This window comes from Thunnus maccoyii, chromosome 6, assembly GCF_910596095.1.
Source record: "Thunnus maccoyii chromosome 6, fThuMac1.1, whole genome shotgun sequence".
In the NCBI taxonomy this organism is placed as follows: Eukaryota; Metazoa; Chordata; class Actinopteri; order Scombriformes; family Scombridae; genus Thunnus; species Thunnus maccoyii.
The window spans coordinates 19467608-19491386 of NC_056538.1; the positions used below are offsets into that span (position 1 = coordinate 19467608).

General features: G+C 42.0%; 2 protein-coding genes across 11 annotated transcripts in view; one reads left to right on the forward strand and one right to left on the reverse strand.

Annotated features, from left to right (window-relative positions):
- Positions 1-544: 544 nt before the first annotated feature.
- tmem160 (transmembrane protein 160) lies at positions 545-5708 on the forward strand. Its single transcript, XM_042414092.1, has 4 exons — positions 545-888; positions 1120-1144; positions 3576-3668; positions 4288-5708. The coding sequence occupies exons 1-4, from the start codon at positions 667-669 to the stop codon at positions 4614-4616; spliced, it is 669 nt and encodes a 222-aa protein (XP_042270026.1). The 5' UTR covers positions 545-666; the 3' UTR covers positions 4617-5708.
- Positions 5709-9092: 3384 nt separating this feature from the next.
- npas1 (neuronal PAS domain protein 1) overlaps positions 9093-23779 on the reverse strand; it is a 63946-nt gene continuing 49259 nt past the window's right edge. For all 10 annotated transcript variants that reach the window (XM_042413916.1, XM_042413917.1, XM_042413915.1 and 7 more), the window contains 8 exons: positions 22264-22353; positions 15661-15835; positions 15378-15490; positions 14750-14946; positions 14472-14578; positions 14107-14254; positions 12622-12734; positions 9093-12517 (listed from right to left, as the gene is read on the reverse strand). In XM_042413916.1, the coding sequence (XP_042269850.1) occupies positions 11424-12517; positions 12622-12734; positions 14107-14254; positions 14472-14578; positions 14750-14946; positions 15378-15490; positions 15661-15835; positions 22264-22353 (2037 nt within the window). In that variant the 3' untranslated portion in view covers positions 9093-11423. The remainder of the gene's footprint in view (positions 12518-12621; positions 12735-14106; positions 14255-14471; positions 14579-14749; positions 14947-15377; positions 15491-15660; positions 15836-22263; positions 22354-23779) is intronic.

The following is a 23779-nucleotide window of genomic DNA, read 5'->3' on the forward strand; positions in this document are numbered from 1 at the left end:
ATTTATTTGGCTCTTTTGATGTTTCTCGCCTTGATTTGAACAGTATATAAATAAATAAATGTCAACATGTTAAAACTTATAGTCTGGTGCTGTGGCGCTCCCGTGTGGCTATAATGCGGAATTGCAGGTAGTTTTATTTGATTTGGGGAATGTGGGGAACTGCTATGACTACTAACCACTATACTGTATATGTAATAGGCTACCAAAAACTCAAAAAAACTCAAAAAAGAAAACTCAACTGTCATTTATAAAGAAAATTACATTTGACTGACTCCACTGCCTTTAATTTGGTCGCACGATGGCGCTGTATTGATTCTGCTCACTTTTTTCCGTCATCGTGTTTCAACGGAGGCAATTTTTTTTTTCCTAGGATGCCGAAGTCACGACCCACCTTAGTCTGCCTTTAATTGGCTTACCCAGATATTCTTACCACAATCTTAACCAATCCTACTCCTTATGTCTAACGAAGGCAACGAGTACTAGCCAATCAGAGGCAGAGTAGGGCGGGTCGTGACTTTGCCGTCCTAGGAAAATAAACAAAAATAGCTCACTGGTGGCTCTTCCGGGTTGTCGTTTGCCGTGTGAGAGTTCACAGGGCATGCAGAGGTCGTGTTGTGCTTTTGCTTTCAGCTTTTATGCTTTTAGCCAGCCGTGACCAGTGATGTGATGGCTTTCCTCAGTTTGTTCATGAGACGGCAGTTGCCGCCGGTAGTGTCCCACTTCGCCCGGGTCGTGAAGCTGGTCCGGCCTCCCAGTGCCGGAGCCCCTCTGCGGAGGCTTCACGGCTCGGCCCGGCTGCGGAGTTCGGATAAGGGACCGTGGGGGAAGAGCCGGGGGCCGGAGCAGCAGCAGCTGCAGCTGACAGACCTCGACAAGGCGGACGCGATGGTAGGTTGAGCCTCGAAGGAAAATATAATCAGGTCATGAAGGGATCCTCCTGAAAAGCAGCTGTTAAATGTCCCAGCTTGTTTTACTTTCATTTCTATTATATTGTGCATTCACTGCTGTTCATTTTGCATCAATATTTGGTCTTAAATCATGACAAATATTCGTCAGAAAACTCAAAATACTCATTTAATTAGAGGTTGATCTTGATTGCTTTCTTCTTTAATCTTGCAGATGCTGAGGAAGTCTCACGAAACAGGTAATTTAACTAAATTTCATCTGGGAATTCAACTTTTGTGTGAATTAAGCCTTTAACTTCACACACCAGAGTCCTCATTGATGTGATATTTTTCTAGCACTGTCCTGGTAGGTGTTGCACACTTGCAAGAGTGAGAGAGCAGAAAATGTCTTTTGGGTAACAGCCCAATTTATGACAGTACAGCAGGTGTTTTGCCTCTGACAGCTAATGGGAAAAGACAGCTTTTGACATCATTTGACTGCAGCCAGAGATTGAGTATGACTTGAAGGTTTCACATCCGTGCAGCAGCTATTGTGCGTTTTACTGCTCACACTGAAAATGCCACCGTTTTATACCTTATGTAGTTCAGTGTTAAGTTAGACTTTGAAGTATTCAGCTCATAGTAAGAAGAAACTAATAGTAAAGTATAAGGCTGTGCAATGTGTATATATCACAATATGGTAAATGTAAGTATGTAATATTTAATATATAACACATAGAATTAATGTTTACTGCAATGACCTGCATTTCACTGATTTGTTGTCGATGCATTGCAAACCCAGTTTTAAGCTTTTTGACAAGGCATTTTCAGATAATCTCACAGGTTTTCAGTGATTCCCCTCTTGCTTATAAAGAAAACAGTCAAATTATAACTCTATAATCATACTATTCCACTGATGTTGACTAGCAATAATATTGAATTATCACCCAGCCCCAGGAAGGCACACAAAGGTCAGGGAGCCAAACCATGAGTGACCACAGAACGAAGAAGTAATCCCCGGAGAAGAAAAATAGTGCAGGAGAGAGTGAGAAGGAATTCAATTGAGTATTGAGAATATGTCATTTAGTGGAGAAAGCACGATTGAGGTATTTCTTGACACGAGTCTGTCACGTGGGTGAGAACATTATTTCCAGCACTGCAGCAGGGAGAGGAGTATGGAGTGATGAGCAGGTAGCACACAGGCTCACATACATGACTGTGCTGTCATTTCAGTCTGACTTTTATAATACCGAGATTAAAAATGTATATGAAAGTTCAGCATTGTTAAGGCAGTGTGTCTTTCCTGCTATTTTTGTTGAATATGTACGGTGATACAACTTACACCATTATCTTATTACCCTTATCTAATCAGTTTTGTTTTTGTTAGTAGGGCTGCTACTAATTATTATTTTCATTATTGATTAATTTGATCTGAGTTGATTGTTCTCTTGATTAATCGATTAGTCATTTGGTCTAAAATGTCAAAAAAAATGTCGATCACTGTTTCCCAGAGATCAGGATGCAACCTAAAATATCTCGTTTTGTCCCGACCAACAGTCCACAACTGAAAGATCCTCAGTTTTCTGTCATAGAAGACTCTAGAAATCAGAAAATATTCACATTTGAGCAGCTGGAACCAGAGAATTTGGCATTTTTTCTGAAAAACTTACTCAAAACGATTCATTGATTATCAAAGTAGTTGAGGATTAATTTTCTGTTGATCCACTAGTCCATTAATTGACTAATCGTTGCAGCTCTACTTATTAATACATAGAGATTGGTGACATCATGTAAGTTCTTGTGTAACTCTGGCCATCTTCAATCTGACCAGAGGTCTAATCAGCCAGAATAAGTGAAAACACTTGTGTGGGTTTGCAGGGCCTTTAATTAGGGCCCATTCAGTCAAATCAGTTTACTTGATATCAGATTTGCAGTCCAAAAAGGAGAGAGGGAATGACCCGATGTTTGCCTACATATATAATAACAAGAAATCAAACAAAGGCAGCTAATATCAGACCATTTAACCCTTACATATTGTTCATATTCTAACCCTTCACAGGTTCCCCTCATAATTAGTCTCTATACCAAATTTCTGAACCACAAGTCTATATTTTATTAGTAAACATCTCATCAGTCATTAATAAATGGGTGATTAATCCTTAATTGAGGGTTCAGAGAGCAGTGAGAGTGCATTCTTTAGTTGTTTATGAGAATAAAACATTCACAATCACACTATATTATGGTCCTGTGTTACCTAAAACATAATAGTCATCATGAGTTCAATAAATCTTATTGAATTTGAAGAATGCAACAACATTTTTGAATGTTTTTTGAATAAATACGGGTCAAATAAAATGTGTATGAGCTGCACAAAAAATTGTTTTTGTATTTATTCTGGTGCACTTTAGGAAAAGTCATATAATTTCAGAATCAAAGAATGATGTTTAGGGTGTTTTTACTGCTCTCAAATGTACAAATGGGTCAAATTTGAATGTCAGGGTTAAGATTCCATGACAATGAACAATAACAGAACATAATAAACATATCCAACTGTTTAAATGTTTTGAGTAAGGACAGTAATTAGATTGTTGAATGCATGTAAACAGTGTCATTGACTCTGGCTCCCTGTGCAGACTTGGAGTCAAGTTGTAATGTGGCTTCTGTTGATTCTGGTCTACAACTGTTTTGCAGGATTCCTCTCATGGTTCAGGAACGGCCTGCTGGCGACAGGGATCGGAGTCATTGCATTTGTCCAGAGTGAAGTTGGACGAGAAGCAGCATATGGTACAAGCTCACAATTTATGTACAGTAGAGCTGCAACCCAGCTTCTAATATAATAACACGTGATACAGTTTATTTACAAAAGTTTGCTGCAGAACTAGTGGATTTAAAAGGAATAAATTACGGATGGAATCTTTTTTTTATTATAGCGCCTAAATACATCAGTATGCTTCAGCTCCTTGGACCGCTCTTTGTCCTAAAATCAATCAATTTCTAAAAGAACCTTGTATTGGATATATGCTTTGATTCAGCAGCAGTTTTGAAATAAATAATTTCACAAGGATTTTTGCAATTGACTAAAATGGTGATGTGTAAAAAAAAAAAAAAAAAAAAAAAGGAGCCAAAATCCTTCATGTCTAGCTGTAACCGATGTGTAGTTGAAGCCAGTGGCATCTTGTCTTGTTTAATATAATTTTAACAGCCAAAACTGGCATTTCGAGTGTTAAAGTTTTATTAAGCAAGACCTTCATTAAATCATCAATTAATCATTAAATGTGATCCAAATGTGAGTGTGAAAACCTTGAAAACAAAACTTACATGGTTGACTTCAGTTATGAGGTTAATATTATTTAATTACTGTGAGAAAATTAATGGGATCTCATGTCAACCTGTTTTTCCTCAGCCTTTTTTATCCTGGGAGGAGTGTGTGTGTCGTTTGGCGGTGCCTCGTACATCGGCAGCCTTTTTGCCTTGCGGAGGATGATGCTGCTGTCTGTGCCAGCGTTTCTGCTCCAAAGCGCTGTGGTGGGCAGTGTCGCCCTCTTCTGGCTGTGCGCTGTATCTCTCTACATCGGCCGGCTGGAGGTGGAGATCATCCACGAGGACGAGGAGGAGGATGAGGAAGAATGCCGGGAGTGCCGTGAGAGGCGTGAACACAGAGGGTACCGCGGCTCCCATGACAGCAGACAACATGACACTGAGGACAGTGACAGCAAGGGGTCAAACAAGTAGAGTGTAAAGGAGTGTGTGCTGCTTTGAAGTAGGGTTTCCCCTTGTTCATATGTGTGTGTGTGTGTGTGTGTGCGCGCGCAAGCAAGCCTGCATGTTTATGTGTAGGCAGTATGTGAGGCTATAGATACAAACCTGTTATTCATGATGTGAAGATGAAGAAAGACTTTTAGACCTTTTGGAAAACCGGTCAGAGAAAAAGCAGAAACATTGTTAGTAATTTGGTAGTTTGACTGCATTCACTTGAGGTGAATAAATCAGCTTTTTTGTAAGATTTCTTATAATCAGATATATTCAACACTGCTTCACTTACATTATCAATCTGTCTGAAATGTGTGTTTTTATTGTATTATTTTTTACATTCACAGACACACTGCAAAGCCTCATTGAGAACGTCACATATTTGTAAGTTTACTTTTCATGGCACTGTATGCAATCATTTTTAGGCCATTTATTAGGCTTTTTCTCAGCCAACTGTTGTTGTCTTATCATCTTGTTCAACATAAATAATAATGTGATTGACTACTTGAAGTTTTCGTAAAAGTCTTGAAATAAAACAAGCTGGTGGTTATATGCTGTGACATCTTGACAGAATGGACATATTTTGTGCATGGTTCAGGTTCTGTGTCTGTTCTTTATTTTAAATTGCAACTCAATGAGGGCTAAGAATTTATTTTTTACAGAGGTTTTAATTTACCCTGTAAAGTAAACTTTTTATTTTTTATTTTGATAAGGGCAACAGCACTTTTGTCAGTTTTTTTTTTTGGTTATAGTAGATCTAGACTTTTGGAAACAAAGAGTATTTTTCACAGCTTATTCTGTGGTTATATTTTTTGTGTTGTATTGTTGAAACATATGTACAGTACCTAAATGTAACCATGAGCTATTTTACCTTTTGATTGAATTTCACACTGTCTGGTCATCAATATAATTACTGTTTTAATGGTGGTAAAGAATAGCTAAAGAAAAGTTGGTAATATTTAGTTTGTATGTGGGAGTGGGGTTCACTATTGTTTACTTTTCTTTGCATTTGCACCACTTCCAATGCACCTTACTGTACATACAGTAATAAAGCGACAGCAACAGTCAAAAAGCGAGAGTGTGCTTTCTTTGCTTTCACATTTAAAAAAGAACAGTGATTCTCAGCCAGGGGATCAAGATTCTGGCCTCCTCCAAACGGTCACAAGATAAATCTGAGGGGTCATGAGATAACTAAAAAAAAGTCTCCACACTAATCATTGCTTTTTTTAATGCAATACTGGATAGTTTTACCTTGAGTCCTTCAAAAAATGATTCAAATCTGACCAGAAATTTCTTTTCTGACATTTTTTTAAATTTCATTATACCCATCTTGTTTGGTGGGTACCAGCCTGGGCCATAAATAAGATTATAGAAATACTGAGGTCATGATTCCCACCAACACACTTCTTTACCCCTTTCTGAGAATTTTGTGCAGACACCAGGACAACTTCTTAAAATTGTTCAAGTCATTGATTCTCATACTTTGTTTATCAAGTTAACCGTTCAATTATATTTTTATATTACATTTATATTCCAGCATGAAGGTGTAAATGCTGTCTCAAAGCCTTCTTTGCATGAAGGAATGAAAATAGTTGACACAGAATCATTTCTTTCTCTTTGTTTTCAGCCTAAAGCTTGTCCATATTGAGTCTAAAAAATCTGGGAATCAGCCTATAAAACACCCACCACATGTACATTTTTATTTATCAGTGGCTACAGTGCCATTTATCAGTGGCACTGTAGCTATGGCCCAATTATTAAGAATTAACACTCCACAAACATTCTTATAGAAATGTAGGCAAAACCTGCAAACATTTCTGCCCTAGAGCCAAAAACAAATGACCAAAAAAATTAAGTTGTGGCAAATTATCAACACAAAGAAGTCAGTACCCTTTTAAGATGTTGTCATATTTTGGAATTATTCAAATGAGGCCAAATATAATGGGTAAATACTGTCAGAGCCAGTAGTTCATCACCCTACAGTAGGAGTCAAAAGATGTATAAGCTGTGCACACATACATGCAGTACATACATCATTTTTATAATGAGGTGCTCATCTGTGAGCATGTATGAATATATGAACTGGACTTAGCAGCATGTGGCTGTGTGTGTGTGTGTGTGTGTGTGTGTGTGTGTGTGTGTGTGTGTGTGTATGTGTGGGAGTGTTGGTGATGGGGGGGCTTTGTCTGTGATAACTATCTCTGACTGGGTTAGGGCAAAGGTCTGTGATATCTCCCAGCCATCGACACACAGTGTTACTGTTGAGACTCACCTCAGAGTCACCCTCTCTTCCTCTCCTCCTCTGTCCTTCGCTCTCATTCTCCTCTCCACCCACCTCTCCCTCTCTGATTCCCATGGCGTTTCAGTGCAGTTGTGTTTCACATGCAGGGTGTGTCTGGATGGCTGCTGCAGTGTGACCAGCACCCCACCTCCTCCCCTGCGAGCCCCTCTCCTCCCTCCTCTGCTCTCTCTCCCTCAGATCCTCTTCTACCCTTTCGCCCTCGAGTCCTTTCTTTCTGGACTCCTCCTCACGTTCGCACCTCCTCCCTCTCCTCTCTTCTCCTCCGCGGCTGCATCTGACTGCACAGGTCTGTTTGGCATGCAGGAGGCTCCTGAGGCCTGGCGCGTCTAAAGGGCAGGGCGCCCAGAGGCAGGAGACGCGCCCTCACTGACAAACACCATCTACCCCAGACCCCGAGCAGCTACAGAAACCAAAACATCAGCCACAGACCCATCTCCAAGTTCATGTCTGGCCTCATGCATCTCCAAACCTGTAGCTTCACATCTGCACTCTCAGCTCTGAAAGTAAGAGCCATAACCTCTGCTCATTTTTAGAGCAGATTGCTCATCTGCTCTCAGGTGTTAAATGCCATGCGTATGGATCAAAGGATCTGCCTTGAGAACTGCATTAAGTATGGATTGGCCTTCTCCTGGCTGAGGGGAGAAAGAAGATTGTTGGGAAACAATGACAAAGATGAAAATAGTAGTGGAGGAATGGAGGGAAGAGAGAGCTGTGGAGGTGTAGTAAGCCCATGTAAGGTGGAAGCTGTCTGGGTGTCTCCCTATATCCCTCACTCTATTATTCCTACCCATATTTTTACTCTTTCAAATGCATTTACATGTGCTAAGGTATTTCCCCCGGGAGCGCGACTCCAATTCAGGGGGTAAGATAAGCCATCAAAGTCACTGACAGAGAGGGCGTATGGGTGACTCAATGACAGGCTGAGTAGAAGACAGCCAGTCAGGAGAGCTGCCATGACTTGTGCACACACACACACACACACACACACATACACACGCACAAATAGTGCACACAGATTTCCACTGTACAAGCCGCACCTTTACTTTGCTATGTAAAGACTGTACTCCACAGAAAAAGATAGCGATAAAGAAGAAACCAGAGGTTATTTCGCAGTTTTGTTCGCAGCACATCAGCGTGCGTGCAGACACACACACTTATACAGTAGCCTACATACACTTTTGCACGTACAATGGCATTTTCTCCCCAACAACTGCTCTTGTTTAGTATGCGCTTCCTTTGGTCTTGAGGAGGAATGATCCTCACTCTAATGAACTAGGGCCTGCCACTTGAATGTAAAACAGGATTTAACCCGTCTTCAATGTCAGAGCCCCTCCCTGGGGCTGCTTCAGACAACACACACACACACTCACGAATTCATGGAGATGCACGCACACACACGCACACACACACACACGCACACACACACACACACACACACACACAAGCAAACCATCCAATGTACACACACACACACACACACACGGTAATGCACGCCTGCATATAGTCTCTCATAAGTGAGACGCTCATAATGTACTCATATATACACACACAGACACACACATACGCTGTGCTTTTGTCTTCATTTTTAAAACACCTTTATGGCCTTTGTTGGATCCAACACATTCAAATAATGTCCTGGTGCATCACTTCATGTCAGGGTCGAACTCACCTGCTCCACACTTCACTTTTTTTTTTATTAAGGATCAATAGTGTTATGTTTTATTGTGTGTTTTATTGTGTCTTGTCTACTCCAGGGATATGAAAGATGACAACTGCAGCGTTCGCCCTCCTGATTTGTTTATAACACATAACTATTTTCTGTGACACAGACATCTTTTATATTTATTCTACCACTGATTCGTCCCATGTGTTTTTTACTCTCGGCTGTGTGTTGTTTTAAGTTATGTTAGTTTCATACATATGGTGAAAAGGCTGTGTAGAAATGCTAGTCTAATATTAAGACGTAACAAATATAATATATGCTATGCAAATGTAAGTTCAGAACAAACTTAACTGATCTGTTTGAATCACACGTGGAACTATGAAAAAAATTAATAGAATCCTGCATCTTAAATGAGTTTTTCATCGTCGGGTGTGTGTTGAAATCATGCACAGAAGCAAGAAAAGAAACAAGGAAACCCTAAGCTGTGCTCCTCTACTGGAATATTTTTATTGTTATCATCATCTGTATCACTGTTTTTCTTTTTACATTTGTTCATTTTATTTGATGAGCGGGTGGAGTATTCACAAAGATGGGAGGATAACGTTAGATTCACAGTGATGGGCAAAGGGTTAGCTATTTAATTCAACAACAACAAAAAAAAAAAAAAAAAATACACGCACAACATACACACACGCAGGCACGCAAACACACATTATACCATTAAACACCCGAGAATATGTGCGCTCACACATATTTGTATGTGACAGCTACAGTATGGGTGTGTAGTGCACATTGGATCCGAACAATTAGAAATGTTTTTTTTTTCTGTTTTTTTTCTGTCAGACATTAGAACATCAGACATTCCCACAAAAACTGAGCCCTCGGATCAGATGGTCGACCATAATCTCAATTTGGAAGAAAAAAAAGTTACATAAAGTGTATGGCATGACTCATTTGGATAACTTGTTTTTTAACAGATAATATGAATTTAGGCGTATCTTGGCAGCTCCATTTTAAGGGTTTCATTCCAAAGTGCTAAAGAATTAAGTGATGTTTCTGAGTATTTATATCATGGATTATTATTGTTGATAATGTTGCCATTTTGCAGCCAAAGGTTAAAAATTGCAAATCACCTCACAGATGTTTAATTATGATTAGTTTGCTGTATTGATAGCAAATATTTTTAAAATGTTAAATGTCATGTCACATTTTGGAGTGAAATTTCAGAGTTTTTTTGAGTGTCTTTTAGACAAAAACTAATTTTTTTGTGAACTAACCAGTTCAAATAGGAGATTAAATATTCTGAGCAGTAATTTGAAAAAAAAAGTTATTACATTTTTCTCATATAAAAAGTGTTTTGTGTTTGTTTTTTCAATCCTGAGAGGAATTCCAACTAGTGATTTACATTTCCACTTTTTAATTCAGAGCTTTATTCCACAGTTGACTGAATTGAACTGAAACCAATATGAGCATAATTCTGATCAGAGTTCATTTTTATTGACCTCTAATGGTCTTCTTTTTACGACCACACCAGGTCTTTTAATTTATCACACACCTGCCTTTTCAAATGACCATTTATTCCCTCTACTCCACCGTGGTCAGGCTATGATATTAGTGACCACTCTTGCATTGTTTTCTGTTTTAACAGGATCACACAGAGAGTGTTAAGTGATGAAGTGCTTTGAGTTCACACTGGAACACATTTCAATAAGTGCTCAGAAAAACACAGAGGTTTTAAATGATAATAAACACTTTTCCTGCCTAAAAACATTTTCAGAAATATCTCTTTTTTTAAAGAATAATAAAAAAGGTATTTGAATGATATTGTGCATTCAATAAAACAATGTTATTTTGCTTAACTCGACATGTTTTTCATACCGTCCTGCCATCTGTTTTATCCGAAATCAAAAACAATTAAAAAAACCTTTAAAAAAAAACAACAAGAATATGGCTTTCATACACAAACACAACCGCAGCATCAGAATATACTATAATTAATTCTCACTCAGTTAAACAAATGACCTTCCTATAATCAAACAACAGAAATAACATCTCCTGTCTGCATTGCATTTTCTTCCCTTATAGATTATGGAATGTCTGGGACTACTTTATTCATATTTTTGTCCCCAACAGTGTGCTTTAAGTATGGCGGACTGATGAATACTTTTTTTTTTAATTATTTAATATTTTTGAATCTCAGTACAAAAACATCTGGCGAGGGCTGCCTCCATCTCTTTTAAGGGAAACCCTATAATCAAATTCTCACCTCGATCCCAGTATAAGAGATGAATTATATAATACTGCAATAATAAAAATTTATATTCCAAAGTCATTTTCGTTCCTACAGACAAGTGTCCATCTCTTTCTACTGGCTTTACGGTTAATTGGGTTAATTGGGGTGATGGTGAGGAGGATGTGAGCTGAGGGTCTTTATGGTTTTGTCTCTATATACAATATGGCTTCTCTGAGTGGAAGAGACACAGAAATCAACACAGTTATCTAGAGAAAGACACAGAGTTCATTATTGTTGTAGAGACGGAAAGTCTTGAGGGAGAACCAATCAAAAGTTTCCATGTTCTGTTTTCTCTGAGAGTCACTGTCACTTGTCCACAATACGCAGACACAATAATTCCCTACGGCAGTGGCTTGTCACATACTTTAAATCTTAGTTATTCAACTCATTGTCCAATCAGTAACGTCCTTAGAGGCTTAATGTCCTGCCACTTCAGTCCCTCTGCCCTTTTCAATGTCTCTCTCTGCTCTGTCAATCCGCTCTGTCCTTCATTTTTATTTTCTTCTCCTGTCACCTCCTCCCCTCTCAGTCTCAGTCCTCCTCGGAGCCTGCAGCCCCCCTCAGTCCATTCATACAGAAGGGCAGGCCAGAGGAGAAAGGGCTGTCAGACGGGGAGAAACCACTGAAGGGTGGCAAGCCGGCTAGCCGCTGTAGGTGGGGGAAGAAGGCCGATGGGGGTCCCTTGTGGTGGTCCGAGCGTAGCTGCAGGCCATCGCTGTGTCCTGTGCTGTGGTGGTGGGAGGGGGGCAGCTCAGGTGGAGCGTAGCGGATAGTGCTGGGGGCGTAGAGGCTCTGAGGGCCCTGCGGGCCGAGGGCAAGGGGGTGGAAGAGGACCCGTCCTGCTGCACCGCCTGCAGCCAGTCTCTGTAGCAGCTCAAAGTCAGGACCTGCACCGCTGCTACCCCCACTGCATCGACTGACCACCCCCGACACAACCCTCTCTTCACGGGGCAACGGGGAGGACACGGACATGGCGGGGGACAGAGCTGGAGACGGGGGAGTGAACAAGCCTTTTGGGGGGGCTTCACTGCTGGATGAGGAGTCGGGTATTGGGGTGGTGGGGCTGTCACCGTTGAGGCTGCTGGAGGGTGTGTGTGCATGTGAGGGTTGGGGCTGGGTGGTGTGTGTGTGTGAGGTGGTGGTCTGCGTGTGAGACCCCCAGCGCCCCCCAGTGGTCAGGGCTTCGTGTTCAGTCTTGATGCTGGGGCTGCCAGGCAGAGGAGACGGGGTCACTACACTCTTCAGCTGCTGGATCACAGCCCGGCCGTTGTGCACCCTGCCCCCCCTTTCCCCTCTAGTTGGGGTGTCTCCTCCCCTACTGTGTTTGCCTCCTCCCCCGCCGTCTTCTTGTTTCAATCTGTCACTGTCTCCCCCCTGGTCCCACTCTGTCTCTTCCTCCTCCTCCCCCTCACTTTCACTCGCCAGGTCCGAGGAGGCTGATACGCTCTCTTCGGTGTGACGGAGCTCTTCCAGCCTGCGACGGGTTTCAGGTGGAGCGCCCTCGGGGTCGGACCTCAGCAGGCGCTTCCTCCTGTCCTCTGATTGGATGGCAGCAGCGGTGAATTTCTCTCTGCCTTTAGTGTCAGGGTCAGTCTTCCCCACTGAGTTCTTCACTGACTGCGAGCCTGAGGAGGAAGGAAGATTTATATGATAAGAAGACGTGTTGGCAGGTGTTTCTGTGTGTCAGTGGGCATCATGGGAAGGTAGTAATGTGTGTGTAGTTTCCTACCTCGGGTCTGTGGGGAGCTGTCAGTGGGAGAGGAGCTGACTCGAAGTCGCTCTGCTCTTATGCTCTCTGGTAGCTGCAGTACATCCAGGGGTGTGTCGGGCAACTCTGTTCGACTGGATGGATGGATTAATGGAGAGGAAAATGAAAAAAAGGAGAAAGGGAGGGAGAAAAGGTGGACATATACACAAATGAACATCTACCACTTAAAGCCACTTACAGCTTTAAAAAAAAAACTATTGCTGTGCTGATTTGAGTGAATACTTAGAGATGGAAATAACATATAATCAGCCTAATAACAACCTCCAATAGCCAAACTGCCTCACACCTTTGTAACCTCCACCTAACACACACCCAAATCTCCAAACAACAGCGCTTATCACACATACACAAGCACTGACACATGCAAACAGAGATAGTCAGACCCCGCCCTCAAGACACACACACACACACACACACACACACACACACACACACACACACACGCACACACACACTATGCCCCACTCAGCAGCCCACCTATACACAGTTAAGCTCAGACAAGGAGGAGGCTGTTGGAGAAGTTAATGAGCTCTTGTAATTACAGCACTAATTAACTAAAACACCATTCAGCCCCAAAATTCTGACATCCATTTGTTGTAATTATATAGCTTCTGTCCAATTAGCATTGAAATTCAGCCTACTCCTCTTGTTTTTGTCTGACTGCTCTGTCACTGTGCGCGCATTTTTGTTATGTACTGTGTTTGTGGATGCGTGTGTGTGTATGCGCATGGGGCTTCTTCTGAGTATATTTGCATTAGTGTCTGGGTGAATATGTGTATACAAGAGAGAAATAAGGGAAAAGCATATTTTGCCGAGGTTATTGCAGTTGTTGTATCTGTGTAGTAAATAAACAAATCCTTAGACAAAAGTCATAAGGTATTTAAAGAGTAATTTTTCAACTTAAACACAAACCAACAGAGCTTAAATTTACAGCAGCTCTAAAACCCAAAAATGCAAGTTTGATAAATAATAAATAAATTAAGTACAATTCATTTTTTAAAAAGCCAATAAGTAAAGAGATTCATTAAAAAAAAAAAATTAAAAATGGTCTGCCCATCATAACATTATCCACTGTGAAAGCCTGTAAAGCTGAGTTATGTTCCACAATTGACTTACTTTGAATAAAAATAATAACATGCTGTGTGTTGGCTGTCATTTCAGTCATCTTAAAATTTTCATCACCATTATAATTATATTTAATATTCATATAAAATATAATAAGTATTAACTTTAATAGGCACTGGTAATGTGCTTTCCTTTGATGTCACAATTTTGTAAATGTCCTCATCAGTTTTCTTGTATGTTGCATTGAGTCAAACTCTTCCAATAATCCCACTCCATTTCATTATCTATCCCTTCAAAGAATCTCTGTGCACAGTGAAGGTACAGTATGCGTCTATGTTTACATTTGTTTCATATTGGCAGTCCTGCTGTGGCTGAGCTGACCTGAGAACGTAGTTGACCCAGATGACGTTGCGTTCATGGGGGGCTTTGTGGTTGATTGAGACGGTGGCTGTGGATTGAATCCACAGGTAGCCTCCTCTCCTCTGGAGCCAACGGTAGTAACCGGTCACCACTTGGCCTTTCCTCAGCACTGGAGAGGAAAGTGGAAAGAAAAGGATGTATATGAGGAAAAGAAAGAGGAGAGGAGGGAAGAAAAGAAGTCCAGAGTGAGTTTGGCAGTTCATGATGATGGCAGCAGAGGGCGCCTATCACAACAGGACAGAATATGATTTCAGCAGGCGCTCCTACATTCATTAAGCCCTCAAGTTCAGACAATGTGTACAATGGCAGTAGTGGATGTGACTCACAGTCTTCATGGCTCTGCCGGAGGTTCTCCAGATCTTCTACATGGATGAAGTGGTAACAGGTATGTCCCACCACCTCTGCTGGGGTCAGATCCATATACTCTGAGATCCTGTAAAGAAATGCAACAAAAAAAAAAAAACATTTGTGCAATCATCAGGAGCAGATGTGTCCTCTCAAACCACCAACAGGCCTACCACTCCTCTGCCAACTCCTCATGAAAAAACATTAAAGTAGAAGCGCTCCAAAATCATTAACCACACACAAAATAAAAACCCTTTACCTGTTCTCACAATATGTAACCTGTAGGTCCATGTTCACTCGGAAGACAAACATCTGGCTCTCCATGCGGACTTCATTAAGAGTGGAAGGCGGAAGTGTGTGTGCCAACGCAACCAAACCCAAAGGTCGACGCACTGAACGTGTGGAGCCTGGAACAAGTGCAGGGCGGCAGCGGATTCGTCCCGTCACATGGATCACCTGAGAAAAAGAAGAATGCAACAGTATGTATATGTAAGCTGACACACAAGGTTATTTTTGCATTTCCTGATGAATTACAACAGTAACACAGTGCAGCAGCATTAAGAGGAACTCAATAGAAACATTCATCTATACATATTAACATAAAGACAATACAAATTTAGATTCAAAGAATGCAGCAGCACTGGCTTTACAGCACTGAGTGCAGTAAACTGTTGTGTGCAGCAGTCCAGTGTGAAATAAGGTCACAGCCATAAAACACATAAAACGACCAACGTGACAGTGCTATGAAACACTGTTGGTGCAAAACAAAGTGACAAGGGTCTGCTTGTTATTTCACCGTGCCAAGAACAAGCAGGTAAACAAGGAAATGTGAATTTATAAAAGAAATGGTTTGAATTTCTAATTATTTTTTCCTCAGGCATTTGTACCTTGTATCCAGAAGACTTGACGTGCAGGCCTCTTTTGGTGAGAGTGGACTTCATGCGGATGAAGAAACCGCGGTCTGGAGGATCATCAGCAGGAGAATGAGGACTAGATGGAGCTGAGGATGACAGAGCAACCATATTCATCTCAGAGGCAAATAATTAGTCAGAAATTGAATTGTTTTTTTTTTCTTTTTAAATTTTGACAATGCAAATTCAAACTAGTAACTGAAGTATACTTTTTTCTTTCTTTCATTTTCTTTCTATAAACTGACTGCAAGATCAGTACCGGGTTCAGGGGTGCCAGCTAGGGAGGAGGTGGACGCAGAGCTGGAAGCGCTCTCGGGGGCCGTGTGGCAGCCAGCCTCGGCCCTCAGATGTGGCCTGATCCCCAGCCGCTCTGCCATCTCAACGTGGTCCGCTGGGTGGATGTAATCAAACACACTGCTGCCGGTCAGCTCCACCTGAAGAGTGGTGCATGCATTGATCAAAAACAGAAGCTGGGAGCACAACTACCTACACATGAGCAAGAACACACACGTGCACCCACACATAATAAAAATCAATATACGTTATGACAGGAAAATGAAAATGTTGCTCTGGGTTACAACTCAACAAGGAGAATGGAGGTTGCAAGACATTCCCGCACACACACACACACACACACACACACACACACACACGTACATACATTCAAGTCCAGTCTCAGAGGACCAAGTGACTACAGTATTACACAAATAAAACCAGGGAAGATAAAAATCAATTGTATTTGCTGATTAAAAACAGGTGAACTCCAAGTATCTCCAAAGGTCACATTACTATTCTTCTTATTTCCCGTGTCCCTCCCTGCTACTTCATTCAGTTACAGCCAGCAGTCTATCCCAGCAGGCATAAAGAGCAGTGCATCAGCTCATACAGCTCTATATGATCCTATCATCATAATGCATCATAGTCGCATCTCTAATCATTTAAAGGTAATAATGGCTCTGCTCTTGCATGGCATCCATAAAAGGAGCACAATTGGAGCAGGTGTGATTCCATCTGAAGCTGTATAAATGAGCGTGTGTATGCCACTGTGTGTGTGTGTGTGTGTGTGTGTGTGTGTGTGTGTGTGTGTGTGTGTGTGTGAGAGAAATAGAAGGGGGGGTTTGGAGAGCATGCATGCCTACACACATGTATGCAAGCTTCTATTACATCTGTGAAAGTGTGTGTGTGTCTGTGCATGCGTATGCCAATACTATTCCATCTGATAAAGCCGTGGCTGCAGCAGCCTCACACCCTTGTCTGTAGGACACAGCCATTTATTACCGGATTAGAGCCATTTACTGCAGGCTTTATGGGAGCTTCAGCAGGCCCTCAAGGACATCACAGCCAGGGAGTGAGCGAAGGAAACGGGGAAGGCGGGAGTGGAGGAATGAGAGCGATGGACAATGAGGGGTAAAGATGGAGGAAACCCCCACTGAGTGAAGGAGGATAAGTGAAGGGATAGAGGTTCTTAGTCTCAGACATACAGGGTTTAATTTTCTTAGGGGTTGCCCTGTTGCCCTGGAAATTTGCCACCTGTAATAAACTTTATAAAAATCCTAGATTTGTGTGCATTATATGGAGCAATTTTCTTACATCCTGAAAAAATGTGCTACTACCAGACTTCGAAAATATGTAAAAATGCCTACTGACTGATTTTCATTTATTTACTCATTTATTTTGTTTTTTTTTGCTTTTATTTATACCAACAGTGGTGAAACAGACAAAAAAGTTATAAAGGTGTCATCATTTAAAACACTGAATACAGAGGCCATATGAAATGTGTGAAAATGTTTAAATGCAAAAACCAGTAAATACATGTAATCTCTTAATCCCTGTGTTAATTGTTCAGTTATCTCTTGTTATATGATAAATATATATTTGAACAAGTCACTTTTGAATATTTTTATATTAAAGCTCCTCTTTTCTCTTCATCGTAAAGCTTTGAAATATGACTCATCTTGATCTCAGGGTCATATATACACAAATGTATCCAGTCAATTGAGATTTGGGGCAAACATTTAACCCCACCTATCACATAGAACATCACATTGTTAGTGCTTAGGTTGTAGCAGCTACCATCATCATAGTTGGACATACGTGTGGGTCTCAGCTGGCAAAAACTTTGCACAGTTGTGCTCTATTTTTTTCATTTCTCCCTCATTCTCCCCTGCCTGATCTAAGAACTCAGGTGAGGGAGGTGTGGCCAGGTGGAGGCCAACTCTACAGCTCCATATCTCACCATCTTCACAAAGCCACGCCCATGTTTGAGTGATCCAATCAAATCTGAGGGATCTGATTTAAATTCCTCTTGCAATTATACCCTGCACACATATTCAGTTTCACTATGAGCTACATTACAGAATATAAAGATACTCTAACTTCATTTCATTGTGATTTTAATGTGTTTTAGCAGTTATTAACCACAGCATAGATTAACGAAAGCACCATCAATGTAAGTTATTGTTTGCAATACCAGAGAGAGGGGCAGAATGGTACTGTAACTCAAAGGAAAAAGTATATCTCCAATTTTTTAAAAATTAATTTCATATAACACCCTTTAAATTCAATGATCCATTATGCTTAAGGCCCAAAAAATATATTGAGTATTGAAGGGATTACATGAAAAGCTTCACAACACCCTGAATCTACAGAATAAATGTTTTTTTGATCCCATGCACTTCTTACAACCATGCAGATACAACGTCAGCAGTGTAATTATTAGGTGCTGGATTTTTCTGCCGCATTCCTTTTGATTCTGACATCAAAACTGACTTTTTCATTAAACTTTAAAAATTAAGAGTTTGTATCTATGCATTAAGACGCAGGATATTTGACAAGAAAATGGACTGGGTTTGGTTTCTGAACCTTGCTTTGGGCATATTTTATTACTGATTACTGTATGTCAAGATAGATCTGTCTGTCTTTTCATCTATCTATCTGGGGTCAAGGAGCCTGTATTTTATGAATAGCAATTCTTCTGCAAAGGGACTTCTTGTCATTTTAAACAAGGACTAAATTTACCTCTGCTCAGAACAGTGGACGAGCCATCTGAAAGAGACACAATCCCCTGGCCCTATGGTATTGGAAAACAAGGTAGAGAGACAAACAGGTCCTTATGGGCTTTACCGGGCTTAAGACCTATCCGAATAGTATCACTCCATCACAGGCAGGAGGGAGGGATTGAAAAAAGATCAGACAGAAATGAAAAGATGAGAAAGAGACGGCGCGATTGAGAGGATGAGTCAGGCTCAGATGTAAAAACAGGTATAGAATGTGACGCGAAGGGAGACGTGAGGAGAGACCGAGATCATTCAAATCTATGTGTGTGTGTGTGTGTGTTTGTGTGTGTGTTTGTGCGTATATGCAAGAGCACGACGCGCCTCTGTGTTTCTCTGTGTATGTGACTAGACTGTCTGTTTTTGTGTCATTGTGTGTCATTGTTTGTGTGAGTAGTTGTCTGTCAGTGCATCTGCGTGAATGTGTGTGTGTGTGCAGACATGCACGTGCATGTATGTATGGCAGTGTGGTGGGGGATGAGGGGGAAGGGGGAAGGGGGGGGGGCACCGAGCAAGGGAAGGAGAGACATGATATAAATAATAGCAGGGGGCTTTAATATGTATGAGGCATCCGGGCAGTGGTCCACAACACACTCTCAGCCCTCAGCCCTCACTGACTGATGGGAGAGGAGAGAGGGAGGGAGGGGGGGAGAGAGGAGAGGGGGAGAGGTGGGAGGGGGGAGCGGGGGCTGCATACTAACCATTCCCAGATCAATTCTCTCCTCCCTCAATCTACCATCCTTCCTCCCTTCTCTTTACCCCATTTATCCCTTTTCTTTCTCCTCCCAGCCCCTTCTGTGATACTCTTACTTCTCCATCCTTTCTGTCTCTCCTCCCTCCGATTCTTCATGTTCTGCCACTTTCATCCACTATCCACCCTTCTCTTGCCTCCTCTACTTCCCCACTCATCTGCTGTGCGGCATTCCCAGGTTTAACTCCCGTGCTTCCAGCCAGGAGACCCCCGGTGAGAAGAAAAATGATACCTGCAGGTGCCAGGGGAGTGGGCGGCAGGCTATGCCCTTGGTCAAGGTGCCTGACCTGGGCTAAGCCGGCTAAGCAACCCCCCTGTCAGGGGAGAGGCCCAGGGTGTAAGCCAGGGCAGAGGGGTCAGACAAGGGGGGACAGGAGACGGCAGGGGTGGTCCACAGGGGCAACATGCCCTCTAAAACAAACCACCAGTTACACTTTTCCACTCAGAACATCGTTTGTTTGTCTGTCCTTCCTCTCTCCCCAGTGTCTGCCTCCACTCGCCAACAAAGTACATCGAAGTGTTTTTGTCCTCTTCCCTTTCTCTCTTTTTGTATGGTTTTCTTTCTCATCATTTGTGTCCATAAACACACTATATACTCTCCCCTCTCATATATCCCCTAACTCACTCTATCTGCCCTTTCTGGCTGTCTCTCTTTCTCATCATAAACCCCCTCCGTCCCCGCCCGCTCTCATCTTTTCAGGAAGGTAAACGTGGCGTTGTATGTTCAAGGTTTTGAGCGTAATCTTCGATCATAAATAATTTTATTAGAATGCTGATGGCTTAGGCCCTGTTTGAGTAGATGTGATGGGTTAGGCCATCTGCTCAGCTGATAAGAACAGCTCTGTTTTATTAGCATCTCCACCAAAGCCTCGGCTGTCTTGTTTACCTAGGCAATCCCAAAGAGAATTTCATTCCTACTGCACATTTAAACTCTATTTACACACTCAAGACTCTCTCTCTCTCTCTCTCTCTCTCTCTTCTGTACCACTGTCTCTCTCTCTATTTTCCCTTTCTCTCTCATAATTGTCTGTCTGGTTCTCTCTGTTTCCCTCTGTTGCTCCCCTTTTGCTGTCTTCTAGCTTTCACCACTCTATCTTACTGTTTTGGTTGGCTGTCTTAACTTTTTTTGCTCTTGTATTTTTAGTCTGTAGATGTGAGTGTGCATGTGTGTGGGTAAAGACTGAAGGAAACCCCAAACAGCTCTTACATTCACAAACACATATTGAATCCTCAGCACGCAACATTAGGTCTGCTTACAGGATAGATTTGTATTTCTACGTCTTTATGTTATACCACACTCTGCTGTACTCATTCCTCCTCTTCACACTGGCTGTGAGGAGATCCCTTCCTACATGACTTCAGTTTTAAGCTGCATTCATAGTTGCATGTTAAGGGGTTTAGGCGGTGGTGCCACATAGCCGCCATAGGCTACAGCTGATGTGCATCTCCACAAAGTCTACACTAGAAAACTGCAAGAACTGTGATTGGTCAGCTTAGGCTGCTTGTGTTTTCTTCTACAAATTTCCAATGCTGGTGGAGATCATTGAGAATGAAGACAACATGCAGCAAGTTGAAAAAATGTTCAATAATCTGCTGCTTTTCAGTAAAACAAATCTAACAAAAACATCTCTACTCTTACAGTACATTAGAGGTCGCAAAAATGGTTATTGCACTTTGTACTGTAGCACTTGAAGGAGTCTCTTATTCAGCAATGTTAACATTCCCATTGTTGTTTTGTATCATAAATCTGATGAAAGAATGCAAACACACAACCCACAGTTACTGTGGGGAATATAATTTAAAGAAAGATGCGGCCAGATAATGTAGAATACATCCATCTGGTGTTGCGGATGTGCCATCATCAGGTGAAATGCATGACGCTGAACTATAAATCAAAACCTCCAGCGCAACTGTCTAACAGCAGGACAGCCCTTACATCCCCAAGAAATAGGAAACAAAATCAACTGTACAAGCATTCAGCTGAACATAATATGAGGCTTCATATGAGACAATGTAAGTTAGACAAATCAAGTGGGTATTCACTTTTAGTTCTTGTAGTCAAGTAAATCTGTTGTCTGTGTCTGGAAACAAACCCACATGCAGCTACCAGGAAGTTTTCTTCTGCCATGGCTCAGCAAGCAAACACTGTCCGTGGAAACACAAAGAATGAACTTCTTAAGAAAACTGTAGGAAAATACCCACTTGATTTGTTTAATTCAGACTGCTTAAGCCTCATATTAGCTTTGTCTAAACTTTAAAACACACTTTTACACCGAACAAACACTTATATTGTAGTCGCATTAGGAAATTGCCGCGTTGAAGCCTGTATAGTCAAGGGGAATGATTACAGTGACTGATTACTCTTTTAGCCTACAAATGGCATGTGAGTATTGTACTAAGATAAACTAGAAAAAATCTGAACTCATCCTTTAATGTTGCAAATTTCCACATTCAAAAAAACACTCAATTACATCTCTCTCTCCCTCTTATGCTGTACTGATTCTTCTTACTTCAAAACATCCCTCTCTTATCACACCTCTCCTCCTTCCCTCCCCCTCTCTTTCTCTCTCCGGCTGTCTCTATCTATCTTCCCATCCCCCTTGGTGTTTTTCCCCCTCCCTACAATCAATGTGGCTTTTAAGATGCCTATCGATTTGTTCCCCTAGACAGGCCCAGCGCGCTGGGGCGACACTTTGATTGCTGGGCCAGTAATTACTGTTATTATTTATGCATCTGGGCAAAATGGCAGGACTTAACATTCACAGTACAAGAGGCCACAGGCAATCAACAGAGGTGAGCACCTGGAGAGGGAGAGAGGGCGGTGGAGAGAGGTAGAGAGAGAGTAGCGTTGCGCCCGTGAGAGTTGCACTCCAGAGATGAGCGTGAAGAGTGCAGTTAAAGATATTCACACTCACACACACACACACACATACACACACACACACACACGCAGACACATGAAAGCAGACGATAGGTACACGTGTGTAAATGCACTTGTATACAAAGGATTATTCTAGTGTGTGTATGTGTGTGTATGTGTGTGATGAGTTTGTCTTACCTGTGAGAGTCCCAAGTAGATAGAAACTGTCTCTGAGATGTAGAGAAACCGTCCCTCCTGACTGACCACGAACACAAAGCCATCCAGAGACTGTGCACATATAAAAACACACACACACACACATACACACACACACAAACATACACACACACACACACACACACACACACATGCACACATAAAGGCAAACAGAAACAAGACAGACAAATTAGAGCAATTAGCGTGTATCGAACAAATTACAATGAGCAAGAGAACAAACAACCCGTCACCCCTCGGCCTTCTCTCAATTCACAAGTGCACTCACTCACACACACACACTCGCACACACACACACACACACACACACACACACACACACATACATGCATAAATGTGAACAGACATGAAACAACTCCCATAGATGCAGGCTACAGCTACACACAACACCTGTCAACAAGACCTGCATTACTAAACACACAGAGAGCAACCCAGACATAAAAATGCCACATGTACACACAAACACACAGTTAGGTATTTAGATGTACACACACAAACATACATAAACAAAGAGAAATGAGAAACTGAGCTTATAGACCAGAGCTGTTTCAATCAGCTGTAATGAACTCAGAACCAAAGCTTCGTCCTGTATCTGTGACCACACAAACACACACCAACACACACCAACACACACCAAGACACCAGTACGGACACAGATAGAACCAGAGTCATTACAGCCTGCAGTGATTCTAATGAGAAGTGAAAGGTATACAGCCAGCCCATTAGAGAGGGCTGCTTCAGAGAATAATATTAATCGTCATAACAAGCATCCAGGAGTGAGCCGACACAGCGTCAGCCTCACACACACACACACACACGTACACAGAGACCAGGGCCACTTTGCTCTAGAAGAATGATTGCTATTTTGGCGGCCCAGTGCTTAAAGTGGCAGTGGTAATTTATGCAACTGACACATCCAGTATGCAAATGTGTGGCCAGGGTGTGGGGCGTCGTGTGTCGCGGCGAGGAGAAACCAGCCGCCTGAATGTCGGAGAACTAAAGTGCAATTATCAGGCTATTACGGCGGGAGGACGGCTGGGAGGAAAGAATCATACAGTTTTTCTGGAGCGTTAATTTGATTTCTATCAGCGCTGTTTCCCTAAGCCTCCCTTCCTCTTTAAAAGGCTGGAGGAGAGCAGACATATGTAACGTTTCTTTGTTTTACCACAACCTTCTCAATTCTAAATTCTCCACCTTTATTCCCTCTTTTTTCTCTCTCCCCACCTGTTCCCACTTATACTTGTTTTCTCTTTAATGTTCACAGTTTCTCCTTATCCCCCTCTGCTCTGGTTACTGTCCCAACCAGCTTGTCCCCCTTCAGCCTCCTCCTACTGTAGCCCACAAGTACTATCTGCAGTTTTACGTCCCTCACACTTCCTCTGAGTCTTTGTCTCTACATCCTGCATTTTGTCATCCCCACAGCCCTCCTGCCCCTGAATCCCCCCTCAGGCTCTGTTCGTCTGTCAGTGCAAAAGGGAGG

Bases quoted from the DNA above. Each gene is read 5' to 3' on its own strand.
- tmem160 (XM_042414092.1), top strand. From the start codon at position 667: ATGGCTTTCCTCAGTTTGTTCATGAGACGGCAGTTGCCGCCGGTAGTG. The intron at 1,145-3,575 runs GTAATTTAACTA...ACTGTTTTGCAG, and splicing joins GAGGAAGTCTCACGAAACAG to GATTCCTCTCATGGTTCAGG. The intron at 3,669-4,287 runs GTACAAGCTCAC...GTTTTTCCTCAG, and splicing joins TGGACGAGAAGCAGCATATG to CCTTTTTTATCCTGGGAGGA.